The sequence below is a fragment of the Diplotaxodon limnothrissa genome, linkage group LG23 (assembly GCF_057381915.1).
Source record: "Diplotaxodon limnothrissa isolate DT_005_m linkage group LG23, D_limnothrissa_male_GT1.1, whole genome shotgun sequence".
Lineage (NCBI taxonomy): Eukaryota > Metazoa > Chordata > Actinopteri > Cichliformes > Cichlidae > Diplotaxodon > Diplotaxodon limnothrissa.
In genome coordinates, this window is record NC_140617.1 from 30,969,699 (window position 1) to 30,997,528 (window position 27,830).

General features: G+C 41.3%; 1 protein-coding gene across 1 annotated transcript in view; it reads left to right on the forward strand.

Annotated features, from left to right (window-relative positions):
* The window catches only part of ncam2a (neural cell adhesion molecule 2a), a 460,352-nt gene that overhangs the window by 387,604 nt on the left and 44,918 nt on the right, over positions 1–27,830 (forward strand). Inside the window, exons 9-13 of the mRNA XM_085347241.1 lie at positions 11,247–11,397; positions 13,039–13,226; positions 14,078–14,174; positions 19,956–20,129; positions 26,609–26,728. Coding sequence (XP_085203367.1) covers positions 11,247–11,397; positions 13,039–13,226; positions 14,078–14,174; positions 19,956–20,129; positions 26,609–26,728 — 730 coding nt within the window. The remainder of the gene's footprint in view (positions 1–11,246; positions 11,398–13,038; positions 13,227–14,077; positions 14,175–19,955; positions 20,130–26,608; positions 26,729–27,830) is intronic.

Genomic DNA, 27,830 nt, shown 5'->3' on the forward strand with positions numbered 1-27,830 from the left:
TACGACAGATATAGCCTTATTCTTTCAGCAATCTTTGAAGAAAATAAAAAAAGTATAAATGGCCTGGTAAATGGCCTGTATTTATATAGCGCTTTACTAGTCCCTAAGGACCCCAAAGCGCTTTACATATCCAGTCATCCACCCATTCACACACACATTCACACACTGGTGACGGCAGCTACATTGTAGCCACAGCCACCCTGGGGCGCACTGACAGAGGCGAGGCTGCCGGACACTGGCGCCACCGGGCCCCCTGACCACCACCAGTAGGCAACAGGTGAAGTGTCTTGCCCAAGGACACAACGACCGAGACTGTCCAAGCCGGGGCTCGAACCGGCAACCTTCCGATTACAAGGCGAACTCCCAACTCTTGAGCCACGATCGCCCCGATAAAAGTATAGTTCTGCGCTAAAGTCTTGAACGACCGCCCATTTCATTATATTTTGCTTCGAAGGAGCCATACATTCTTGTTTTTTGGTGGGTTTTTTGAGTGTTTTTTCTTTCTTTCTTTTAGGGGGTCTTGAGCACTAGTTCTCTTAGGCTTTTCGATGGCCTTTCAAAGATTTAGACATTTGCTGCTTTTTCAGGCGTTTTTAGTCCACTTCTTATACCTGGAAAAAAACTTTTTGGGGTTAAGCCACTTAACACCGGCCTACGAATCATTCAAACACACACAGGCACTTAGCTCATGGATTGAACCAGTCTTATGCCTGCACATAATAGACAAGATAAAAAAAAATTAAATTGTATCTTCGTTATGGTCAGCCTGTCATACAATGGAAAATACTAAAAACTTGATTTCCAAAGAGCTACTAGCCAAAAACATAGCATGGTTTGCAGTGTGTCCTTAAAAAAACAGATATATGGAAGAAAAACAAAGTCCCAGGCACAGTCATGGTTTAGGCCTCCGTTTCAGCCAGTGGTGTTGGAAATCTTGTCAAAATTGATGGAATTATAAGCTGAGAATCCACCATAATCCACCATACAATGCCATCTAGAAAGTGTCTGGAAAACAGCTTTACTTTTCAGCATGACAATGATCCCAAACACACCGCCAATGCTGTAAAAACATACCCGGATGGAAGAACAGACAGTAGAACACTGTCAGTCATGGATTGGCCTCCCCAGATCCTCAACCTCAACATTAGTGAAGCAGTGTGGGATCATCTTGAAAGAGAACAGAACAAAAGGCAGAAACATCCAAAGAAGAGCTTTGAATGTCCTTCAAGAAGCCTGGAGAACTATTCCTGAAGACTACTTTCCTGAAGAAATGACAAGAAAGCTTTTCTAAAGCTGCGTACACACTGGAAGCAATATGGTGACCCGATACTGTAGAAAGTAGGTTGCACTTGACATAAATTTTCTCAACTCCCGAGTGAGAGGCTGAAGCAACTACCAGTGAGAATAATGAGTACTGTTGATTAACATATGACCTTGTAGTAATTATATTGGTAGGTTACCTTAGCAACTGATTTCTGGAACATCTGTAAGCGTGTGTCAGTTTCAAAGCAGTGTGTGATGAATACATTTCAACTTTAAAGAGTCTAGGCTGTGTTAAAGAATAAAGCCAGTCACACCAAATATTGACTTTTAAGATTGTAGACTTGTACAAACTCTGTTTTTGCCTCATACACTGTATTTCCATATATTTTTCCCAATGTTTCAATAAATCCATGCACCTCTTTCCGATTTTTCCAAGCAAAATATGAAGAAATAAAGGGTGACTCAAGACTTTTTAGCAATACGGTAGAATTCCTTCAGCAGCCCTTCTTTCAAATCTTGCAGGGTCAACAGGCAGAAGGCCTTAGTGCCAATGAGTCTGTGTCTCAAATCCGTATTGCTGTAATAGGCCCTAAATAACAATGGAGTTGCTCTGAAATTGGTGGCATCAAGCACAAACGTTCCACCCTTTCTGAGACATTTTCCCTCACTGACGCTTGTCAGAGAAAGCCAAAAGGTTTTGGTCTCTAAAAACTAAAAAGCCTCTTACTCTCTTCAAGGAATTTTGAAGCTATTTTCAAAGACAATTGATCAGTCAGTTAACATGTTATCTCAAAGATAACTTCTCCAGTCTCTCAAGTTACAGAGGCACTGTACTCAGAAAGAAATGAACCACTGTTGGCCAGTAAGACATCAGGGTTAAGCCTGAAGTCTCTTGCCTGACAGTACAGGCCCTCAGTCACTGCAACACCCAAAAATAGATAATAGCAGTGTCTAGCAAATCATTTCCTGTCGCATCCCATGTGAAACCCCTCGTTGGCCTCCATTTCCTTCAACCAAGAAGCCATTATTAAATGTCATTTTGTTGTTGTCTTGAGGTTGAGGTGATGCAGTAATCATTATAGTTGTGCAAATATGAAGACCCCCATGTTCAGCCCCAGCACCCAACTGTTAGAATTAGCTGCACTTGCCAGAATGAGACTAGCTGTGTTTCCAGCCTCGCTGACATTTACAGCTGACATTTTTAATATCTGAAAACTCTCCAACAATTGGACTGAAATAACACTGGAACACGCTCCAGAATTCCATTTGAGAGATTGCATTTCAGATATAGCTTCATGTGTTTTGATGTGGCACATGACATGCCTGGTTTTTATTGTGAAATTATGGATCAGTTATAGACAGGATTTCATATGTGTCTGCCCCTTTTATGCCTGCTCATGCCTACCCGTTTGTTCGTTAGTCATCTCCCCCATCCTTTTAAACTCCCTTCTTTCTTTTTACTTATAATATATGTCTTTATGTTGTTTGCTGCTCGTGTGCGCAGAGTACCTGCAGTGAGTGTGCCGTTGCAGCAACACGTATGTGCAGTTCATGGGCGTGCATGTCGCTGCTGTGTTTGCTTCTGGCCGCTCGCCTCGCCGTCCGACTGAGCTGCATATCAAACAGGCTGTGCTTTGGGGGCTGAGTTCGTCTCTAGACACAGACCCTGTCAGTTGGCAGAGATGGGGGGGCGGGTGGATGGATTGCGGGGAGGCGGCGGTGTTAGCAAGTAATTTCCTGACTCAGAAGCTCTCTCCTCGAAGATTTCCTCTCCTTCCCCCTCAGCATTCCTATTCAACACACACACTCTCAATCCCATTGACCTCAGCTGGCGAGGCAAACAAGCAAAGTCTGCAGTGGCAGCACAAAGAGACCAGATCCAAGCCTTTAAACGCCGCTTCACCTCATTGGTTGATAGTATTGCGATGATAAGAGCAAAGATAAGCCATTCTAAACAGGATAATGCCCAAGCAGTCTGCGAGTGACAACATAAAGAGTGTGTGATTCAGAAGAGGGGGCTTCAGGGCCGAGGCTTAAGGGGCTTAGACACATAAGGAGTATTACCTGAGGTGGGGAGATGGGGGGGGGGGGGGCGTTGTGACAGGAGGGCAGTAGAAGGGGCAGGATGTGCATTGATTTACTGGGGAAATCTATGAAGGTGTGCAGAAGGTACACACAAATACACACTCAGTATGCAAACATGCAAGTAGATTGGAATATAGAAAAATGCAAGATTTTAGCAATGCAGACATAAAACAGAAGAAGGGTGATGGCCTCAAAAAAAGGAACATATTTAAACTAAACCTCCCTTTTTCTAGTTTCTATGGCTACAAATGTAATATACGGGTGGTGAGGCGGAGTACTAAAGCGCAGCTAGACCTGTAAGTCACATAGATCAACAAAGTCCACATGAAGAAGAAGTTTTGGTGGATGAAAGGCTCAAACTCAAACTCACCCATGAGCCTTGGGTTTGTGTGCTATGTTAACCCTTGTATGGTGTTCGGGTCTGTGAGACCCGTGTTCAGTTTTTTTCAAAAGAAAAATTAAACAATTAATTATTTTTTCACGTGTAAATGTGTTGTGTCTTTCCACTCACTCCACTTGATTATAACTGATTTATTTATAACATTTTATATAAAAGAAAAACGAGAAGCACATTAATTCATAAATGTGATCTAACAAAGGTAAAGGGAAAAAATTAACCATGTTTGCTGTTCATATGTCTTTTAATTGGGATGAAGTAAACATCTGTTGAGTAATTTAACATAAAATTGTTTGATAGTGTTAATTTGGAAAGCCAAAACTCTAGCGGGTCCACCAGACCCATGAACACTGGCTGAGTAACAAAAATACGAACACCACACAAGGGTTAAACTAAAGCTATATGTGGAAGTATTATGTTTAGGCTTATTATTTCTTATGTGACCATCCAGGGGGCTGTACAAATAATTTTGCCAAAAAAAATCACATGATGAAACAGTAATGCAATTTAGGGCTATGTGTGCAGGGCGAAAAAGTATATTTTTTTCTCATTTGAAAAAGTGCTGTAAGTAGAAATGGCGGGCCACCTCATCACAGAAGTTGTCAAATATTATTGTGTCCTATTAGAAAAATTCTGACTACGCTCAGCTGTCATTTACTGTAGATATAGCCTGGGGCTACGGCTCACCTTCTCCTAGAAATTACTTTAGCATTACATATGAACTTGAAGTGTGCTTTTTACATATATGTGTGATATGCATTCAGATCCCTGTGTTTTTTGATAATAACACTTTTTTTAAAAGTTTTGTCTATTTGTCAGTTTTGTACACCATCGCATTGGGATGTCCATGAGTTATAGACTTTAGGCAGTCATTGTCTACAAAGGAGTTCAAAGTATTAAAGTATTAGTAATCGTCAAAGGTTGTTCCACAGTTATTCACTGGTAATGCTGAAGACATGTACTGTTAGAAAAATAAGACTGGTGAGGTTCACATGGTTGCCAGTAGGTGGAATAAAAACAGCAGTGGCTGCAGTGACTCCTGACCAGTGTTGGGACTAACGCGTTATTAAGTAACGTGTTACAGTAACTACGTTGTTATTATTGTGGTAACGAGCACGGTAACTAGTTATTATGCCAAAACCGGGAATGCGTTAATCGTTACTTCGTGTGGTGGCTATCGCGGAGCTTCCACAGATTCAATAACATTAGCAAGTGGTGGAGGCCAGCAGGTGGATGAAGGAAAAGGGAGGCAGGAGGAGAGACCCGAAGCGGCCGCTGCTCCGAGAGTGTCAGGTGAACTGAACTTCAGGTAAGAAGTTATAACCTGCAGTCCATCTGGGTCAGATATGAACCAAGTTTAGGTGGAGTTTATTTTCGTTATGCTGACTTTTTCGTACTGCGTGCTTCCTAAGTAGCTGACAGCTGGTAACTGTGCAGGGGCAGGTCTAGCAGTGTTGCCAGGGGTCCATGTAGGGAATTAAAAGGGAAAGGGGGGCACAAGGAAATACTTTCTTATTCTCATTTAAAATGTCTCACTTTAAAAAAAATTAATTATCTGAGTCTTGCAACAAACAATGGATAGATTGATACATATATACCATCAGAACAGTGTACATCACTGTCACAACAGTGTTTATTTTCATTCAAAGGCTTTATGATTTTTCCTATAATGGTGGGCCGGTCTCTAGTCAAAATGCCCGGGACGATTTTTTTTGTCCCAGTCCAGCTCTGTATGCAGCTCATCTGCAGTCTGGTGTTACCTACATCTTCCTATTCAGACGGCAGAATTTCCGAGTTCTGAGTACAATCGAAAGCACCACGACTGCAGTTTTTGTGTTGGATGTAAAAAGCAGGCTAGGATAGAATCAGGTGTGGGATTTCTCTCGTGCACATTATTTTTTCCTTTCTATTGGTAGGTGGCACAGTGCACTTGTGGCAAGTAAGCAAGCTAGAAGACTGGCAGTCTGGCTGGGTATCCAGTTATGGAAGCAACACATTAACAAGAGAATTCTGAGTAAAACCAAAGTTACTTTCCCTAGTAACTAGTTACTCTGAAAGTAACGAGTAACTTGAAGTAACTGAGTTACTTTTGATAGAAGTAACTAGTAATGTAACTAAGTTACTAATTTAATGTAACTTACCCAACACTGCTCCTGACATCCTCGCTGTGTGTCCAGAGGGGGGAACATCATAAGCTTGTTTGTAAAACTCTTGTTTGTAAAAGTGTAATTGTACAAAATCTTGTGGACTTAAATGTATAAACGGAATAATCAGAAATTAAACTGCTGTAGTTAAGCTAATAGTGTTCTATTTTTTTAGCCAGACATTTTAAAACTTCCCCTTAAATGTGTCCCTGATCACAATCCTCTATGTCATCGCTCTGTTGTGCTGCTGCAAGTAAGTAAGATTACGTCGGTCAATATCAAAATGTGTTGCATATATAGCCTTAATTTGTGTCAACTGAGCTGTGGCTAAGTACCTGAAGATAACTAACTGAAAACACAAACTGTCAAAACACAGAACGTCATAGTTCTGTATGGCCACAGGATTATTATTTTTTTATCCTCCAGTTATCGCTACAAAAGCCTGCAAAGCCCTGTGGCATAAACATCTACTAAACAGATTTAATAGAAACTCAATTTGACTTTCAGCCTCAGATTTCCCGCTCCTTTTTTTCACAAATTCTAATAATTCCTTTATTAGTAACACATCTTCATTACTAACTGGAACCCCGTTTTAAATCAAGCCTGGAGCCAAAAACCATCTCTTCTAGTTTTTACTATTAATTGACTAATTAGTTGGCAATGATGCATGAAAGTTTGGAGTGGTATCATGACTTTGGGTTGGTTAACATTCACCTCAATCCCAAGCTTCCTTAAATGTGTCAGTGCATTTGTTGACCAATCTTTCACCCCTCAGACATGTCCCTGATCATGATCCCTTTGTTGTCTTGCTACAAGCAGCTACACAACCCATAGCACTGGTGATTATGTGAGTCTATTTCAGTGTGCCATTTCAGTGTTACTTAGCAGTGATAGCTCAATCATAATCTGCTGCTGCTGTGTCTTTTTTGTGCACGGAGGCTTCAAGAGGCTGGGAGAGATCGCTATCATAATGTGTCATATGTGGTGTGGCGGGTACTTGCATTAAAAATACCCTCCAGCACACCAAGCCTCTATGAATAATAAGAGCTCAACTAAAGCTGTGTTTCCTATTCATGGCGATACCTTATGTGCAAATAAATGTCAGCAAACTTCATGACATGAAGTAGCAATAATGAATCAAACTTGTGTTTCCTGTGCAAGTGTTAACGTTGCGATGATATATCATTTCACATAACACAAAGATATAGTCTTTCTCTGCGTCAACAGGAGATAAATTATCTTCGAAATCAGCCGAAACGGAGATGGAAGGTAACAATGTTTGAAACGGTTCTTCTGCCTATTGTCTGTGACCTTCAAATCCTCTGCTGCGGGTCTCTATTGTGTCAACTCTGCATCCATAGGCAGCATCACTGAAAAGTAGTTTCTCTGGGGTCACGGAGGTTATCTGATGGCAACAGTCTGAAGGCTTATGGCCGTATCATGTCTGCAGCGGGGATGCTCCTGAGGTGTTTTTTCTCATTACGGGGGAATGTCGATTACTGGAATGATAGCCTCGTCTGCCGTAATTGACCCGTTGCTTCAAATTGATACCATCTGTCTTCATACAGATGTAATGACCTTGTAATAAATCGACAGTTTATTGCATTAACCCTGACTCTTTGTGACAAGTGACGATTGCCTGCAAAGGGAGGTGTCAAAATGGATCAAGGGGTCGCCACTCGGTGGCAAGAACAAAGTTGGACCAACAACTTTCTCTAAATTAGTTGGCGACAGACCCGAAGCCTTCCTGGATTCTGCTTTGTCATTTCTCCAGTTTTACATAACCATGAATGAAAAATAGTATCATATTCACGGTTGGACCTATTATCTTCTCCAGATTTAGCATCCCCGTTCTGTCTGGAAGTTTCAAACAGAGCTCACAGCTAGAAGCTGACCTTCATTTCTGGCTTTATTCCATCACCTGAGTTTCAACTCGCTAGGAAAGACTGTATATGTTTTAAATTTTATTTTAAAAATGCACATTATTCAGCGTTACTGTAAAGCTACAAGTGCTGGCAGAATGGCTAATTTTCAACTTTTTCCCCCTGGCCAGATTAGAGCGAGCCAATAAAAACAATAAAACATTAAAGAACAACATCTAAAACCATTACAGCAGGAAGCAAATGACCGTCTCTCTGACCCCGTAGGATTGTCCACAGGCTCTCTGTGTATGCAAGGATACATCTAGTACTGCTTACTTTTTTATTACATACACTGAAGGATGCAGAAGCACTCAGGAGAACAGAGTCTTGATTACATTTTCTGATGACACTGCAGCGTTGACTCTTTTGAGTTTTTCTTCTATCAGCTGGGTTCACAGCCTCGCAACAGTCTGAACAGCATTGTTAAAATCTTCTCTAAGATCATCAGAGTGAAACAAAGAGATCTGGGTTCTTTTTGCAACCAACAAATCCCTCAGAAAGCGGCACATATTTTGCCTCTTTGCGAATATTTTCTTTATCAAGGCTGTTTGTTAAAACTAACTGATATTCTGAAGCATCTTCTGTATTTTAACGGCATAATACTGTTTTCTTTTAAGTCTGGTCAGCAAATAAATACTTATGGGATTTTTAAAAAGTTGATTTTATTAGGCTTGAATTCTTGTTTGCATTTATATTTTTTTCATATGCTCACTTCTGTTTATTTTTTATGTGCTGCCTCAAACTAATTCAAACCACTAAATTAGTGCCGATGACTATAATTGATGTAAGTTTTCATTTTTATTTTAACTAATTAATATTAAGGTATACTTGTTTACCACATATTGTGATATATAGTTTATCCATTCTTGTTTAAATTCTGAATCTATGCTGTATTTTTCTAAATATAGAAAAGAGCCAGTCTTATAGACTCATAGACTCATATCATTATTCATCTTTAATGATCCCAACAGTGTATAGTAGTCAGTGTTGGGAAGGTTACTTTTAAAATGTATTCCATTACAGAATACAGAATACATGCCCCAAAATGTATTCTGTAACGTATTCCGTTACGTTACTCAATGACAGTAACGTATTCTGAATACTTTGGATTACTTAATATATTATCATGCTTTTTACAACAACGTGAATGTACTATTGCTGTGTGATTTATTACTATTACTGAAGGTCCGCGACTCCGAACTGTAGTAAAGGGACCTCTGACTAATACGGCGGGGTCCCTGTCGGCTTGTAGCCGAAAAATAGCTTTACTTTGTTGTGTGGGTCAACTTTTCTTGCGAGAGACAGAGAGAGGCGTTGAAAGGCTGCTCCAACGGAACTTATTGTTTTCGGAGGAAAACACGAACACGGTGTACAGTCGAGTCCTAATAGCTTACTTACAACTGGGCTCGTCAGGCTCTCTTCTTGGCTGCAGTGGTTATTATTATATTTACATGCTTCCAGCTCCCGTTTTTCCTCGATGACAACTCGTACCTTTCCACTCCCCTTTTTCTCGCTCCTCGCGCTCACAGACCCATAACGTGTATGGCAGTCCATTCTCCCTGCAACACGGACTACACTGCCCATGATGCTACATTCTTTAGAGCTATGCTTGTAGCATTCTGCCTGTTAGCTTAGCACAACAACAACGAAAAGGCGCTCTCTCACCCAGGAAACACAGTCTCAGAGAGAGAGAGAGAGCGTCGCCCTGTAACCATGGCAACCGTAACGCTGCCGCCTGGAACAACAGAACGTAGCTGTCAAACAAAACCCAAACAGTCCTGACCCGCGACAAAATGAAACAGGAAAGTACCGCAGTGTAATCCATTTATTTCAACAAAGTAACTGTATTCTGAATACCACCTTTTTAAACGGTAACTGTAACGGAATACAGTTACTCATATTTTGTATTTTAAATACGTAACAGCGGTACATGTATTCCGTTACTCCCCAACACTGATAGTAGTGAGGTGGTTAATATTTGATATTGGTTTCATATCCATGTTTGTTTCCTATTGGTGTGTGATTTGGTGTAGCGAGCAACAGGTCGCCATGCAGCTTTGGAGGTGGACTTGATGTTGTTCAGATGTTGATATAAACAGCTTTCATGTAACCGTGTGATGTATGGGTCAAAACAAAAAAAATGTGTTCTCTCGATCATTTAAGAGATGTGTGCAAATAGTCTTAATTGACCATTTGTAATTATATTTTATATTTATATTTTTTCTGAGTTTATTTATTATAAACTTTATCATAAAATGAAGTACATTTAACTTTAAATTATGCTATTGTGGTAGACAGTTGAGTAAATTCTGACTAAGTTTTTCAATACCGGTACTTATATTTGCTGATTTAAATTCCAATATTGTGATACTCAAGGATATTTTCTTCTTCCAGATACATGAAACATAAATAACATTTCCCTAACACTTGCTATGTGTATTTAATTTGTGTACTTGTTTGCCATTATTTGTTCATCCAAGTCTAGAGACATTCTTGTTCCGACACACCTGAATCAATTGAATGGCTTGTTATCAGGCCTTTGCCAAACTTGATGGCAAACTTGAAGAGGTAATCCAATCATTTGATTCAGCTGTGTTGCAGTAGGAAGGCATCCAAAAGCTGCAGGACAGCAGCTCTCGAAGACTGGAGTTGGACACCCCTGGTTTACAGCCTTTCAAACATGTTTCCATCAGAAAAGTTGTCCAGAGTGCCCTCTGGTGGACAAACTATGCAGTCTCGATACTCATAACAGTTGAAAGGTGTTTCTACAGTTTATTTTACTTTTTTACATTTTTTTTTCAAGTTTTACTATGTTGAATAAAATTCAATATTTCTGGACAATGAGTATAGCATATTGAGGACCTTGTACATATTTAAGACAAGGATTAACTTGTAGTATAGTGGGTAGTATATTGAAGCGGTGGCAGTTTTCCAGTTAACGTCCAATAACTTGAGACCCAGTGTGTGTCTCCAGTACAGGTTTTATTGTTGTCAGTAAGAAGAGACCAAGTAGGCAATCCGTGTCTTGTTTGGGAAAAAGTCAGAGAGTGAAAAGACGACCTGCTGTATTTTTCCTTTGGGGCGTTTGGTTTTATTTCCATTCTCTGTTTTGCTTGAACTGAACTCTCTTTTGACACGTCGTCACTCCCAAACAGAAGGTTTGATCAGCATGTTATGATTTCTGTGATCTCAGCCAGACATGTGTGTCTGAAATGACCACATAAAAAGATATCCTACTTTATGACATTATACAGATCCAAGAGTAGAAAGAAAACTGTCTGAAATGAAGCATTTAGAACAGTTTGAAGCTTAAGCTATAGGCTTATTGGGATTACTAGTACATATGCTGTCTTTACTACTTGAAACTTCTGCCATTTAAGCTGTCTGTTACATTTGGATTTGAGTTTAAAATTATTGTTGTGTTTGTGTCCTCAGAGCCAGGATGGGAGGTTTGAAGTTCGTGGGCGTCACGGCAAGTCGGTGCTGACCATCAGCGGCGTGAGGCTCTCCGACTTGGGTCGATTTGACTGCGAGGCGCTCAGCAGGATCGGAGGTCATCAGAAGAGCATGTTCCTGGACATTGAATGTAAGCGCGCCCATTAAACGCCATGCACGCACTTTTTGTTAGAGTGCACATGCACTCCACAGCAGGCTTCCAAGAACTGGAGATATTCAAACAACAAGTTGCCTAACATTGCCTGTGGGTAAAATGCAGAGGAGTCTTGTTTTTGCAGAGCCCTGGTCACCTGTTACAGCCTCTTACAAGCTTCTCCTTTCTGCCTTTCTATCGGCTCTTTGCGGTCCTTGCTGTGGAAATGGGACACATAAACACATTTAAGCAGAGTTCAAAAGTTCACTCACGCTCAGTTCTAATAATTCTTTTTGTAGTCTGGCTATTTCATCTTTTTTTCCCTCTCTGAAATGCATTATATCATTATAAACAAGTCACCCACCACGCACATTGCCTCCAGAAGGGTTAATTAGTGAGAGGATATCATGCATCGCCTTTCTTTTTTTCTCCTGCTGACAGCTCTGCTACTTCCCAACGAGTGCATCCATTCCTCAGTGCTGGTTGTTTGGGGTTATTTGGGGCGGGCTCTCCCCTGCTTAATGAGCTCTGAAGCAAAGATCTCCATTTTGGCCTCAGAATGATTAGGTTCATTAGTAGCGAGGCTCAGTGGAGTTTTTTTTTTTCCTTTTTCTTTGGGTAGCAATTGATTCCACCTTGAAGCTCAGAGGAACAACAAAGAGCTAGGCCAGGCAAACAAATATATCCAAAGAGACAGCGAGGGAAAAATGAAGACCATATCTGCGTTGTCACATGAAAACCAATTTTCTCCTTTTCATACTGAGGTGACTTTTTGAGTTCATGGATTCCCCTCAAAATTTTGTTTTGCACGGTTCCTGAAAAGTTGACATTTTAGGAAAAACTTGTAGCAAAAAAACAATCCCAAATTCATGCACCCACTCTCTAACCGTGAAGCAAAGTTGCTGTCATTACACTGCAAACTTGTTTTGCTGGAGCCACAGCTGACAACTCGCGCCCGCGCTCTGCACAGAGACACAGGCTGTGAGTCTGAGTGTGGAGGGGCTGAGCCAGCCGTTGCCACCGAACTAATGAACTCATTTACTAAGTCACTGCAGGCTGCAGGGGGATAACACGTCCTCGGCTGTGACAGAGAGCCAGGCATCAATCTCTTTAATGGAATCCTGCAAGCGAGCATAAAACAACCATAATGCCTCTCCGACTGAGCGGGGCCGACCGGGCCGAAAGAAATCCGCACAACAGCTCGCCGCCGCAGTCGTCCATTACTGCCCTTTCTATTTGCCGGCGCCAATGAGCTTCTGTTTGCATGCTTTATTCCTATTCTTGGGGGGCACGATCGCAATGGAGACCCCCACCCATAGCGTGAGGTAGCTTCAATTAAGTTTTTCTTTTTTTACACTGCCGAAGGAGTTGAGGAAGCAGCAATTAAATGCTTTCCCCCCTGTCTTCTCTTTAAGGTGAAGCCTCAGCAAGTTATTTATTTATTTATTTATTTACATCTTTGATCATCCAGCACAGCTCCACCTTTGATTTGAGTGTTTAATTGGCTGCCACAAATTCCAGACACACCAGCAATTACTCTTTTAGCAATTCAGGTCTTGTTTTAGTTTTTTAAAAAAAAGCTCCTTTTCCATGTAAACGAGGTGGGTGCAAGAAGTGACGTTACTCTGTTTTGTTTAGATATACCAAAGTTCCTGACCAACCACACCGTTTATTATTCATGGGAGGGAAATCCGGTGAACATCAGCTGCGACGTGATGTCCAACCCACCTGCCACCATGCTGTGGAGGCGAGAGCGCTTCACTATCTCCACAGAGGGAACCGCCAACATGAGGGTGCACAGCGCCGAGGGCAAGTCTGTGCTGGAGGTGAGTTCAAGTCCTCCGGTGGCAGCCAGGTTAGGTTTAGGGTCACGAGACAAAAAATGTGTTTGAAAGTTTAATAATGACTCTGTCAGTGTGGTTTATCAAACAGAGGTGCAAAAGAAATGGAGTTTTTTGTAATGAATTGAATTTTCTTCTTTGAGGGAAAAAAACAATTAAATAAACAATAAAAACAACAGTGAAAGACAGACCTGTAGTTTAATGAGTTTAAAAAGAAAATAAATTCTGATGGCTCTTTATGAAGACTTACTCACACTGATATAGTTTTCAAAAATTTGACAAAATTCAGATTTTGATGTTTCTATTGGCATCCCAGTTTAATGGAAGTAAGCGAAACCCCAGTGGTGGTCATTGTGAATAGTTTGTCATAAAGGATGCTTTTAACTGAAGAAGTCATGAAAACTAGACACCCATACTCAGTTTTAAATGATGATTTCATTTATTACAGAAAAAGTTGTTATCCAAATCTACATGGACCTGTGTGAAAAAGTAATCACCCCCCAAACCTAATAACTGGTTATCTTGTCAGCAAGAACGGCAATGAAGCATTCAAGTCTTTCATAAGGCTGTGGAAGATTTTGATCCTCTCGTTTTTGCAGAATTGTCTCAAATCAGCCCCACTGGAAGGTGTTTTTAAGGTCATGCCAAAGCATATCAGTATAATTCTGTTTCAAATCAGTCCTATGAACACCAAAAACACATATTATTCAGTGCATGTTTAGTATATAAAGCACAGTTATATATCGAGCACAGTTGGAGCGAAAGCAGAAAAGTCCAAGTGAAATCTTTAGTTTTAATATGAATTGTGATCGACTGTATTGTTTATCTGCGTCCAGGTGACTCCTATGTCCGACAGAGACTTTGGCCGCTACAACTGCACGGCCAGAAACAACATTGGAGTTCGATACCAGGAGTTCATTTTGGCCCAGGCAGGTGAGTCTGCAGAACTGCCACTAATGCGCTAATGAGGCTAGCAACTCAATTTCAAGACCAGAACATGTGGACGTCTCAGGGACCCTGCAGCTTTTCAATAACCGCTCTCCCAGTAACTCCAGCCATTCAACTACTTTGTAACCCTCTACCTCTCTACTAATGGTAATAGCCTTATTTGCAATTCTCAGGAAGATAAATTCCACTACAACTCCCAACCCCTATTCAGCCTCGCCTAATCTCAAATAGTGCTGGCTGATTTACCATACCCCTCGCAATTTAACTGAAGTACTCCCTAATTTACGGTAGCGAGGGCTAATACACAATAGTGCAGTCTAATTATCTTTAGTGCAGATTGAATTGCTCTAGCTAAGGAAGAAAAAAGTAGTGAGCAAAAAGCTGACCAAAAATGTCGTCTTGCAGGAAACAGTAGGTTTTAGAAGAGTTTGTGACTCTTACAATTCAGCACAACACACACTCAGGCACACGCAAGAAAACACACTGTGAACATGTTTGTGTTCTTAACGGATATTTGAGACGTACCTTATGTAGAATACACTGTCTTCATAGCTCGATCATAAACTGATAGAAGAATCTGAGGGTGGAAGTGTGTTTGTAGTGAGTCAAACTGTTCTGAATTTTGCCTTGATGTTTTAAGTGAGAATCACTAATACAACCAAAACACCTTGAGTCACATCAAAAACATATCCAAGGACAAGTGATGCAGTCAAGTGATGTGGCAACTTACCTGAAAATAAAATAAGTTGCTGTCTATTAAATTGCTAGAGTCTAGAGTCGGCTAGGTTTAATATGGCAGTGATGTCAGGAAGTTTTTAGAGTCAAGGTTTATTTGTGCAGGAAATATATTCAGAGGTCTTACGCAGAAGCATTTATTGCAGTGAGCTTAATATCAAGGAGAACAAAGATGGACACTGCTTATTGCCACCCAGTTCTAGAACAATCTTGGAGGCAACAGCAGGAGAACGGATTTATAGTCCAATAATCCAAATATTTAACCCACAATGAGGTAGTGGTCATGCACAGGGAGACAGGTGGAGCGGCACGCAGGCAAAACACAGTGTCTATATAAACAGATAAAAAAATATGGTACTGGATTTAAAAAAATATGGTACTGGATTTAAAAAAAAAAAAGCAGAACTCAAGCAATTAAACAAACTAGGAATCAAGGAAGGCTAAGGTGTTGCACACTAAACATGGGTGACACAAAGGAGGGAAAACTAGCAAAGAAATGATGTACAATAGAAATTACTTACAGAAACCTGACATTGTGGCCATTTCTTAATATATCTATCCTCATCCTGCGCAGAATAGATTCTGTTCCTGTCTGTTCCAGCTAAAAGAAAAGACTAACACAGCTCCTGCACTTTTAATCTGCATGAATAGAAATGTTATGTTTTTAATGTCCTATCTTTTCACCTAAAATTAAAGTACACAGGCTCCTCTCAGGCGTTGTATAAGCTGAATTATTACATCTCTCCTAAATAACCCTTGAAAGCTTACCAAATATAGAAAAATAATCTTTTACAATGTCTGTCTTTAGTTTTATTACGGTGGCACTGTGCCATTTATCTTTGATCAAAAATACATTCAGTGTAGTTGGTTATTGCTGTGTAAATGTCAGAGTTAGGTCCATAAATATTAAGACAATTGCCTCTGTACTCTGAGGTCCTCCCATTTGTTTTGTTACATTAGTCAAATTACTCATGCTAGAAGACTTCTTTTTTTTTTATCCTTCTGCAGTATCTGCTGTTTGGCAGTGTGCACCCTCCAACACAAGAATTCCCTCCCCCACTACATTGCAGCACAGGTCAGAGCTGGTATGAATGACATGAATGGCTGATCATTCACACACAGCATGAAAACAATGAGCTTTTGTGGAGGTGGGTTGCAAAGCTGCTTGAAAAGCTAGGAGCAAATTCAGTAGCTTGGGTAGTAGGATGTGTATAAGGGTATCAGCGGTGCCATCAGCTGGTGCTTGCTTCTTATCAGCTGATGGGAGTGGAAATCTGAGTCAGTCAAACAGTCAGTCTTTCTGGCTCTTTGTTCTAGACTGAAATATCCCACCAACAATGGGATGTATTGCCTGCATAATGTATAAACATTTTAAATGCTTTATAGTTTTTTTCTTTCCTTCATTAATAATGTGGCTGGGCACATTCGTAGCGTATGCCCCCCCCCTCAGCCAACGCGGATGCAGCCTGTGACTCTCTCCACTCATTGGTCAGCAGACTGCAAACACAATCTCCGAGAGCCCCTCTCATAATATCAGGGGACTTTAATCATGTCTCACTGGACTCCACGCTTCCCACCTTCACCCAGTATGTGACATGCCCAACCAGAGACAATAGAACACTGGACTTACTGTATGCCAATGCAGAAGAGGCATACAGTTCATCACCTCTCCCTCCTCTGGGCAGATCTGACCGCAACCTGGTGCACCTTGTCCCTGTGTATGAGCCCTTAGTGCGCAGGGAGCCACCAGCCACCCGCACAGTACAGAGATGGTCGGAGGAGAGCGAGGAGGCTCTTAAGGATTGTTTTGAGTCGACTGTGTGGGAGGTGATCTGTGACGACCACGGAGAGGACATCAACAGCCTTACTACATGCATTACTGACTATATTAATTTCTGTGTGGATAACACCGTACCTACCAGGACTGTGTGGTGTTTCTCCAACAAGAAACCTTGGATTACCCCAAAAATTAAAGCTGTTCTCAAGCAGAAGAGGAGGGCCTTCAAATCCAAAGACAAAGAGGAGTTGAAAAGGGTGCAGAGAGAGCTGAGGAGACTGATAAGGAATGGGAAGGACAGCTACAGGCAGAAGATGGAGAACCAGTTTCAGCAAAAAAACGTTGGCGAAGTCTGGAGAGGCCTCAGAACCATCTCGGGCCACAAACATCAGAACTCTGACACCTCAGACACTTCACACCAGTGTTGCCAACTCCTCAGTAAGGAAAATCGCTATTGGTTGTCCTAAAAGTCGCTAGAAGTCGCCAAATGACGTCATCGCCTAATTTGCATATTTGGTCATGCTAATGTAATTGTAACCTACGTTGTTGGAGAGAGAAATAACATCGTGGAAGAGACATAAAGTGAGTAAAAAACGTCCTAAATGCAGTTAGAATTTATTTAGAACTACAAATTAAATTTCTTTTAGCAATTATTGTTTTTTAATGTCACAATTCCAACCCTGCTCCTTTATCCGGACCTGGACCGGCAAAAGTGATCGGAAATTGGCACTCTGGTGGAGTTACTTTGTGTGTGAGAGTGTGTGTTTATAAGTAGTTTTAAACCTTGTGATCCACAAAACAGCATAACAGTAAAAGAACTGACTGCGTTACAGTCAGTGCGGGAGCAGCGGCTTCGCCCTGATAGCAGCTGGGGGAGGACTATCCTCCGCCTGGGAGTGCTTTGACACGGATGAGGTGCCCCAGGCAGCACCGCTGCCTGTTGAGAGTAAGAGCGATACGTGTTTTCACGTCAAAAAGTCGTCATAAATAAGTCTCCAGTAATACCAGAAAAAGTCGCCAGATTTGTCGCTAGTCGCTTTTTAGAAAAAAAGTCGCTAAGGGGGTCTGAAAACTCGCTAAATATAGCGACAAAGTCGCTAAATTGGCAACACTGCTTCACACCTCCTCTACTCACCCTGCTCACTCCTCCCCACCCCCAATAACAGCATCCAATACACACTCAACACAAGGCTCCAGCCTGTCTCTCTCAACCACCCAGGTTAGGAGGGAACTGAGGAGGATTAATGCCGAGAAGGCGGTGGGCCCAGATGGCATCAGCTCAAGGGTCGTCAGGTCCTGCGCGGACCAACTGTGTGGGGTGATGGAGCGCATCTTCAACCTGAGCCTGAGGCTGGGGAGAGTCCCACAGCTCTGGAAAACCTCCCGTGTTGTACCAGTGCCAAAGACTTCACGCCCCGAGGACCTCAACAGCTATAGGCCGGTGGCTCTGACATCCCACCTGATGAAGACCCTGGAGCGGCTGGTCCTGGCTCAGCTTCGGCACCTGGTGAGCTCATCACTGGACCCACTTCAGTTTGCCTACCAGCTTGGCATTGGAGCGAATGATGCCGTCATTCACCTCCTACATTGTTCCCTCGCTCACCTGGAGACAGCTGGAAGCACTGTGAGAATCATGTTCTTTGATTTCTCCAGTGCCTTCAACGCTATTCTTCCCTCGGTCCTGAAGGACAAGCTGGAGAACTGTGGAGTGGACCATCACCTCACTACCTGGACTTTGGACTACCTCGCCAACCAACCACAGTATGTGAAAACTCAGGGCCGTGTGTCGGACAGGGTCGTCTGCAGTACGGGGGCCCCACAGGGAACGGTTCTGGCTCCGTTCCTCTTCACCATCTACACTGCAGACTTCTCCCACAACTCCACCCAGTGCTTCCTGCAGAAGTTCTCTGATGACTCTGCAATAGTCGGCCTCATCACTGATGGGGACGACAAGGAGTACACAGGACTGACCCAAGACTTTGTGGACTGGTGCCAGCTGAACTACCTCCACATCAACACCAGTAAAACCAAGGAGCTGGTGGTACACTTCCGCAGGCACAAACATCCTCCACTGAACATCAAAGGTATGGACATTGAGGCTGTGGACTGCTACAGGTACCTTGGTGTTCATCTGAACAACAAACTGGACTGGACTCATAATTCAGAAGCCCTCTACAGGAAAGGGCAGAGCAGGCTGTACCTGCTGATGAGACTCAGGTCGTTTGGAGTGGAGGGCCCACTCCTGAAGACCTTCTATGACTCTGTGGTGGCCTCAGCTATCTTTTACGGTGTGGTCTGCTGGGGTGGCAACATCTCTGCCGGGGACAGGAAGAGACTGAACAGGCTGATCAGAAGGGCCAGCTCTGTTCTAGGATGCCCTCTGGACCCAGTGGAGGTGGTGAGTGGCAGGAGAATGGTGGCTATGCTTTCATCCCTGTTGGACAACATCTCCCACCCCATGCAGAAAACTCTGACAGCACTGAGCAGCTTCTTCAGTGGCAGGCTGCGGCACCCACGGTGTGGGACGGAGAGATTTCGCAGGTTTTTCCTCCCCACTTCTGTCAGACTCCACAACAAAGACTCCAACTGATCAAACACACACATCCACACATGTGCAATAACACTAAGTGCAATACTCTTTATCTGACAAAGTTGTATTTTTACTCAGTTGTATTAAGCATTTGTATTCTATTTTTATCCTATTGTATATTTTATTCTATTTATTCTACTGTATATAGTATTTTATTTTATTCTATTCTGTACAGTTGTGTACAGTATTTTATTCTTATTGTATTCTAATTTTTGCTATATAACTTTTGCACTGTCCACTTCCTGCTGTGACAAAACAAATTTCCCACGTGTGGGACTAATAAAGGTTATCTTATCTTATCTTATCGTGTTTAGACCTATGTTTGTAGTTATAATTCCTCATCAAGTATTCGCTGATTTACTCCTAAATAATAGTTGCATGATGAATGATGTTGATGCATGACAACTGAAAAATTAAAGGTTATATCTGGTGCTTTCAGCCTTACTCAGTCTTTTCCTTTCTCTACACAGTCAGTGCATAAGGCAAAGGAAAAGGTTGTTTTGAATTCATTCCTAAGTTTGTGAAACAGGATTCTGTTTCTGACACCATGCAAGTGGATTAGACAAGGCTTATTTCATAGCAAAACAACACGATTGCAAAGGAAAACAACTACATGGAAATTGTCTGCTTGTTTGTGTCATGCCTTTATTTTTTGTGTTTCCAGTTGCGCCATCGAATCCATACTCAGTTCGTCTGTCAGCTGTCTCCCAGCGCCTAGCGACCGTAACATTTATGAAGCCAGACTCTCATGGAGGCGTTCCCATCAACTACTATCTGGTCCAGTACAAGGAGGTGGGCTCACAGGACTGGAGGGATGTCAAGTCACACAGTGTCCAGAGTAAGTGTAAACTTTATTTTTATCCACAGCTTTCGCTTCCCCCCCTTTTTTCATGCCAGTTACCTTCCCTAAAAATCGCTGTAATATACACTGACTGAGTGAAATGGGAGAAACATTTATCCGCTGTTAAGTTTGACCCAATTACATATTGTTATTGTGAAGTCTGCTAAAAGCCCTCTTCAACTCTTTTCCATACCCATTTTCATTTTATGGCTCAGGCAGGTTGAATTTTATCAGATCAATGAAAAAGCATGAATCTATTTACATTCTCAGCTTATTTTATGGAAATCTCAAGATTTTTTACCAGAATATACCAGCAAGTTGAAAACACTGTCAACAACTGATTCTTACTCATATTTTCACTATAAGCCTTCTGAGTTTTCTACAGTCTAATGATGTGTAAAATGCTTTCTTATTTTTCAGGTTTCATGTGTTTTTTGCGTTTTTCAGTTTTCTATAATGTCTTTATGGAATAAAAAAATCCTGATTTGAAGGGGTTATCTGACTGCACTGAAGTCCATCATTAAGTAAACCCAATTCTTACTTAATTTACAACCTACGTAAAGACTTTCCTAAGAAATTTGTAGTCATAGTTGGTTGTTTCATGTCTTATTTGACAGACCTTTGATGATCATTTTGGCAATCACAGTTGTGTCTAGTATAGAACTGATTATGAAGGACATCTCCTATACAGCAGATTACTAACATGTTAGCATGCTGTTTTACCGTACTTTTCGGACCATAAGGCGCATGGGATTATCCGGTCGTTAAGTGATGACGTGACGAATCCTACTTCCGCGCTAGTGATGTGCGGATCGATCCTGAAATATCGATTCCTCCGATACCAATCATTTATGTTCTAGAATCAATTCTCACATTAAAATATTGATATTTTAGTAATTTAGAGTAAATTTGTAGTTTATCATTAACAGGAACACAGTGGAAAGAAACTATAACCCACCAAGCTGCTTGCCATAAAGCACTTTGTGATTTTTATCTGTGAAATGTGCTATATAAATAAATTTTACTTACTTACTTATAACATTCGGATTGTCTACATTCAAAGGAACTACTTCCTCTTCCGCCTTTCATAGTCATGTGTGAAATACGGCTGTATAAATGTCTGGCCGACCCCTGGCGCGCACTCACAACAATGGCTGAGCGTAATTGTGCGGACGTATTTTACCTCCACAAACAGCTGAGACGTGGTTTGTAATACAGTGGGGCAAAAAAGTATTTAGTCAGCCACCGATTGTGCAAGTTCCCCCACTTAAAATGATGACAGAGGTCAGTAATTTGCACCAGAGGTACACTTCAACTGTGAGAGACAGAATGTGAAAAAAAAATCCATGAATTCACATGGTAGGATTTGTAAAGAATTTATTCGTAAATCACGGTGGAAAATAAGTATTTGGTCACCTCAAACAAGGAAAATCTCTGGCTCTCACAGACCTGTAACGTCTTCTGTAAGAAGCTTTTCTGTCCCCCACTCGTTACCTGTATGAATGGCACCTGTTTGAACTCATCATCTGTATAAAAGACACCTGTCCACAGCCTCAAACAGTCAGACTCCAAACTCCGCCATGGCCAAGACCAAAGAGCTTTCGAAGGACACCAGGAAAAGTATTGTAGACCTGCACCAGACTGGGAAGAGTGACTCTACAATAGGCAAGCAGCTTGGTGTGAAAAAATCAACTGTGGGAGCAATCATCAGAAAATGGAAGACATACAAGACCACTGATAATCTCCCTCGATCTGGGGCTCCACGCAAGATCTCATCCCGTGGGGTCAAAATGATCATGAGAACGGTGAGCAAAGATCCCAGAACCACACGGGGGGACCTGGTGAATGACCTGCAGAGAGCTGGGACCAAAGTAACAAAGGTCACCATCAGTAACACACTACAACGGCAGGGAATCAAATCCCGCAGTGCCAGACGTGTTCCGCTGCTGAAGCCAGTGCATGTCCAGGCCCGTCTGAAGTTTGCCAGAGAGCACATGGATGATACAGCAGAGGATTGGGAGAATGTCATGTGGTCAGATGAAACCAAAGTAGGACTTTTTGGTATAAACTCAACTCGTCGTGTTTGGAGGAAGAAGAATACTGAGTTGCATCCCAAGAACACCATACCTACTGTGAAGCATGGGGGTGGAAACATCATGCTATGGGGCTGTTTTTCTGCCAAGGGGACAGGACGACTGATCCGTGTTAAGGACAGAATGAATGGGGCCATGTATCGTGAGATTTTGAGCCAAAACCTCCTTCCATCAGTGAGAACTTTGAAGATGAAACGAGGCTGGGTCTTCCAACATGACAATGATCCAAAACACACCGCCCGGGCAACAAAGGAGTGGCTCCGTAAGAAGCATTTGAAAGTCCTGGAGTGGCCTAGCCAGTCTCCAGACCTCAACCCCATAGAAAATCTGTGGCGGGAGTTGAAAGTCCGTGTTGCTCGGCGACAGCCCAAAACATCACTGCTCTCGAGAAGATCTGCATGGAGGAATGGGCCAAAATACCAGCTACTGTGTGTGCAAACCTGGTAAAGACCTATAGTAAACGTTTGACCTCTGTTATTGCCAACAAAGGTTATGTTACAAAGTATTGAGTTGTATTTTTGTTATTGACCAAATACTTATTTTCCACCCTGATTTACCAATACATTCTTTACAAATCCTACCATGTGAATTCATGGATTTTTTTTTCACATTCTGTCTCTCACAGTTGAAGTGTACCTCTGGCGCAAATTACTGACCTCTGTCATCATTTTAGGTGGGGGAACTTGCACAATCGGTGGCTGACTAAGTACTTTTTTGCCCCATTGTACATGTGGCAAAAAAGTGTTCCAAGAGTGAGGTGTTGTGGCCATACTAGGGAGACATTCAAAAGGGCTGTTTGGGGGGGGGGGGGGGGTACGGTACTTCTAAACGAAGTAACAGGAACCAGGAAGGTAGAATTGGATTTATATACCACCTTTCTAGTCTTCACACACTTTACACTAGAGGCCGGAGTTTATTTCTATGCAAGTGCTTTATGTCTAAATCCAACACCTACATGTATGTTTTGGAATTACTGTGTCAACGTCTCTCAAGTGCCATAGATGTAGAATAAATAGAGTGGCACGATATTCTCTCCCCTCAGAGAACCTGGGTTACAATGTAACCAATCAAGCTCAGGTTGAAGCTTCAAATCCAGACTTCACAAACAATTAAAGGACTCAGGGTCTTTTATATATAGTCAGTGAGTAAATATGAGGGATCCACACAACAGTTAAGTTATTCTCACTGTTTTAAAGATGAGTACATAAATATTAAATTATCTAAATAATACATTAAAAAACAGAAATGTAAATAATTTACTGTGAAAGCATTGTCAACTTAATCTAGTTGATAAACTAATCAATAAACTCAAATAATTAAATGACCTCCTCAAACTCGGTTGAATATAAAGAAAGCTGTTTCTTTTCTTTTCCCACATTAAATACATGAAAAACATTCACATAGATTATATACTATTGACCCTTAAGTAATTACTGCTATTTACCAGTTCCACTTTGATAAAGCACATGAACTTCAAGATAGAAATGTTCTATCTTCTATTCATAGTTTCAAACTTAGTTATCAGACTGTGAAGATTATGCTTCAACACACCAGATTATCCTATCTAGTTTAAATCAATATTTCTCTCTGTCTACCTCACATACACCAACTAACACCTCATGCAATACGGTCTCCAAGTTTCCACCGTATTGCATGAGCTGCCATGTGCTCCTTCAAAGCCTTGGCTCTGAGATGTTGTTGGGTCATGAAGAAACTCAAACACGTCATGGGGAGAGCGCCAGAATCTGTCTGAGCTGAAAGATCGCATTCCTCCTCTTCCTATGCTTTATGACTGCAAATTGATTTCTGAGCCTGTTGGTGAAAAGTACACCATGAGGTGAAGGATGGATGGATAGATGGATGGATGGAATATGAAAGCCAGAGGACGAATGGTCGGGTGATAAGCGGGCCTGACAAACCTGAAGGGCTTATCACTAATATCCCCTCATTTCAGAGTCAATTACAGTATGGAGATGCAGTGAGGTGAATACTAAATAGGAACTAGCACTTCAGCAGTGAACTTAAAAATACATACATCACATATAGGCACATATAAGCAGATAGTGTAGAAGAACAAAGGAACAATGCACAAGATTGTCAATTTAATATAGATAAATTTAGCTCTGTATGCAAAAGCAGAAATATTAAAGTGAGCCAGACTAATTACAAGCCACACCAAGTGTCGTCATATAATCATAGAAGCCATTTCAGATAACCTCAGCAAAAAATCCTTACACAATAAACCCTTCCATATAATGAGACGCCTGGCCTCGTTTCATTTGAATGCTTCTGCCCAAATTGAAATGTCCGCTTACAGCCTGGAATGAACCTAGCACGGCTGCAAATTGCAGAATTTGTTTTCAGTTCCAGGACTAAAGAACTGCAAAAGCACCTATTACCATTCAAGTATTTAATTTGTGCAGACTAACAAAAACAACAACTTTCACTCAAGCTCATTACACTACACACTCTCTCCCAGATTTTTTGAGTTGTGACGGTTATGTAAATGGATTCAAGTGACTGTAGAATTTAAATAGGAATCTGTAATGTGGTCTGATAATGAGATTGCCTGTTTTCTTCAATATTAGATGTAATTTAAAGTACGAACGTGACGCATTGCACAATTCTCCGAGTTACTATCGTATTAATATTCTATCTGATATTTTACTGTGGTTTCATTAGAGTCAGAGGCACATGTACTCTTCCACTACACTGTTTGCTATGACTTTGTTGAAGGTGAGTTTCTAAATCTTCTTATGTTTTTCATTATTGATCATTTAGCAGAGTCAAGCGGTTGCTCCCTTGTATTTTAGAACCACAGTTAAAGCTTTTAGTCTTGGAACAAATGACCTAAGATAGATAGAAAATCTAACTTTCATTGCATGCATCTAGCTCTCTATATTTCACAGACTAAGCAATAATAATGCATTTAAGTCAATATAAAGAAAAAAACAAGTGCAATAGATTAATTTAAACGGTTGTAAGTATGGTGGTAGAAGTTTCATAATGTCGGGGTTTAATTCCTGGCTTTTCTAGTCTTCATGTCAAAGAGTCCTTGGGCAAGATGCTGAACCACACAGACACTTTAAAAGGCTTTCAAACGTGACTTTGCATGTAGTTTATAGCGTAAAAAGTTCTATGACTGTTCAGTAAGGCCAGAAAACTGCAGTATCAGTACTAGTCTAATTAATGCCCTTCTTAATGTAGATGCTTTTGGACTGCAGGAACTTTTTCATACTTCTATTAACTCTTTGAACGGTTGATTGCGCCCTCCTTTTTTCCTATGTCTGTGCTTCAGGATCTATTATCTACTGTACTTCATACAACTCAATCTTAAGGTCTCTTGTTTCAGCTAACCTTGAGAGACCTGAGTGTTACAGTGATTGGTCCAGCTGTAAATGTACAGTAAATTGTCAGAAGTATGAATTCATCAATGGCCACCACCATTAAAAAAAGTGCAAACAGCTATTATGTTGACCCTTCTAGAACAAAACAGAGAGAAATGAACCAGCAGTGAAGTCCAAACTGTATTGCGCCTACATGATATGTTGGAAATACAGTGTGATTGTAGCTCATCAGGGGGAAATATAAAAATCCTTGCACAAAATTCCCTTCAGCTTGCTACTCGGTATCCGCTACAGCGAAGCAATCTGGAGCGAAAATGAAGAGGTTGAAATAGGATTATGAGAAAATACGGGACAACAGCAAGAGCCCATGTTTCACTACCAACCACTGGCTGGCAATTACATTAGTTCAGAGTTCCTATTAATAGTGTCAGTGAAAACAACAACAATAACAAAAGATGAATGCCAGGTAGTTCTTGGTAGTGGGGAGGGAGTTATCATCAGTTACCTTCTCTACAGGAAGTCTCTAGAAGTGTTTGGGATTCATGTGCTCAAGAGTGTGTAATACCTTCCTTTAAAAGTCCACAATTTTTAAAAGTGTGCACCATTATTCCCATCATACCAACTATCTCTATTATAAAAGCCTGCTTTGCCAACCTGTAATTGTAGGCGTAACTGTCTAAACTAGTTAGTTTTAACAGGTCAATAAAGCATTGAACATATTTCAGTCAGACAAGTGAGATTTTGAATAATTTATTAGCAGCAGAATATAGCTATTAAAGTTTGGGATCTACACTTCCTGCAAATAAATTGGGGAAGTCATATAGGCACAGGAGCCTACAGGTGGATACTAGTTGGAGAGGTCTAAACAGCAGGCAGCAGGCTGCCATTTCCCCTTTTTTCCTTGTCTTCCAATGACACTGGAAACCCTCTGAAAAATAACCAGCTCCCTTTCTTAATGACTTGCTTTGCTATCTGCATGATGGATGGTCACCACTTGCTTCCAGGTGACACGATGTCTGTTCCTGTGTCTCTGCAGCCACAGTTGTGCTGACAGGACTGGAGCCCAACACAACATACGAGGTTCGAGTGGCAGCTGTCAACGGAAAGGGCCAGGGCGACTTCAGCCACACGGAAACCTTCCAGACCTTACCCATCCGTAAGTCCGCTTACTTATTCAAATCTGAATCAGTGACGTATGCATATGTGGTCAAAAGTTTACATCCACTGGTCATGGGCATGAGTGGTCAAATTTCCAGCAAGAATTACACCAGAGACTTGTTGATGGCTACAAAAAGCATCTTGTTGAAGTACAACTTGCTAGAAAATTCCCCCAAAAAACAAACGTGTAAAGCACACCCAGTTAGTAAGTTATTAAAGATGTATGCTGTACAATCACTCTACCCTGGAAAAAGAACACTTCAAAGAGGTCATTAAAAGTCCAAATATACCATGACATTCATGCCCATGAGGAGTATATGTACATTTCTGACCACAACGTATGGAATGAAATAATATATTATTAATATATAATAGTTTGATAGCAGTTATACTGGGTTAATTGTTAGCTACTGGCATATATCAGCTGTTAGGATTAGAAAATACAGATGAAATAAAACATCTGTGGAAACTATAGATCATAATAAAGCCACGTGACTGGAATGCAAACATTCTTCAGGAATCTATTCAAGGCACCAGCACCTTAGTGAAATGAAGCCTATTTGCAATCCTCTGCAGCCTTGCCATGTTTCTATCAGAGACGGCTTCCTGCTCCTGTTTCTCTGATATGAATTCAGATTATTTGGGCTTGGAAATAGATCCTGTCAAATTTGTGTCTTGATGTAAAACTGCTGCATTAAAAATTATGCACTGCAGGGGTTTACGGTAAGCATTTTATTTATTCTAGCAATCTGGCACGGCGGGATTGCAGTAAATCCAGGCAAGGCCACAGGAAAAGTGTTTCCATCCTTAATAATATACAGCAGTGCAGCTTCCGAGAATGAATGTTAGAAAGAAGACCCAATTAGCAAAATACAGTGAATAATAAAAACCTGGAGTCAACATTAATTATAGCCAGGCAATGGGAGTTACCTTGTAATATGAATTTAATTCAGCTTTAAACCTTCTTTCTCCTTGTACTGCATCCTTATCTCATATGTCACGTTGCCACCTGCCCCCCTCCTTGGGAATGCACATTCCAACACACACATACTCACACAAAGACATTGTTTTACATCTCAGCCTCTGCCTCATGTCTTCCT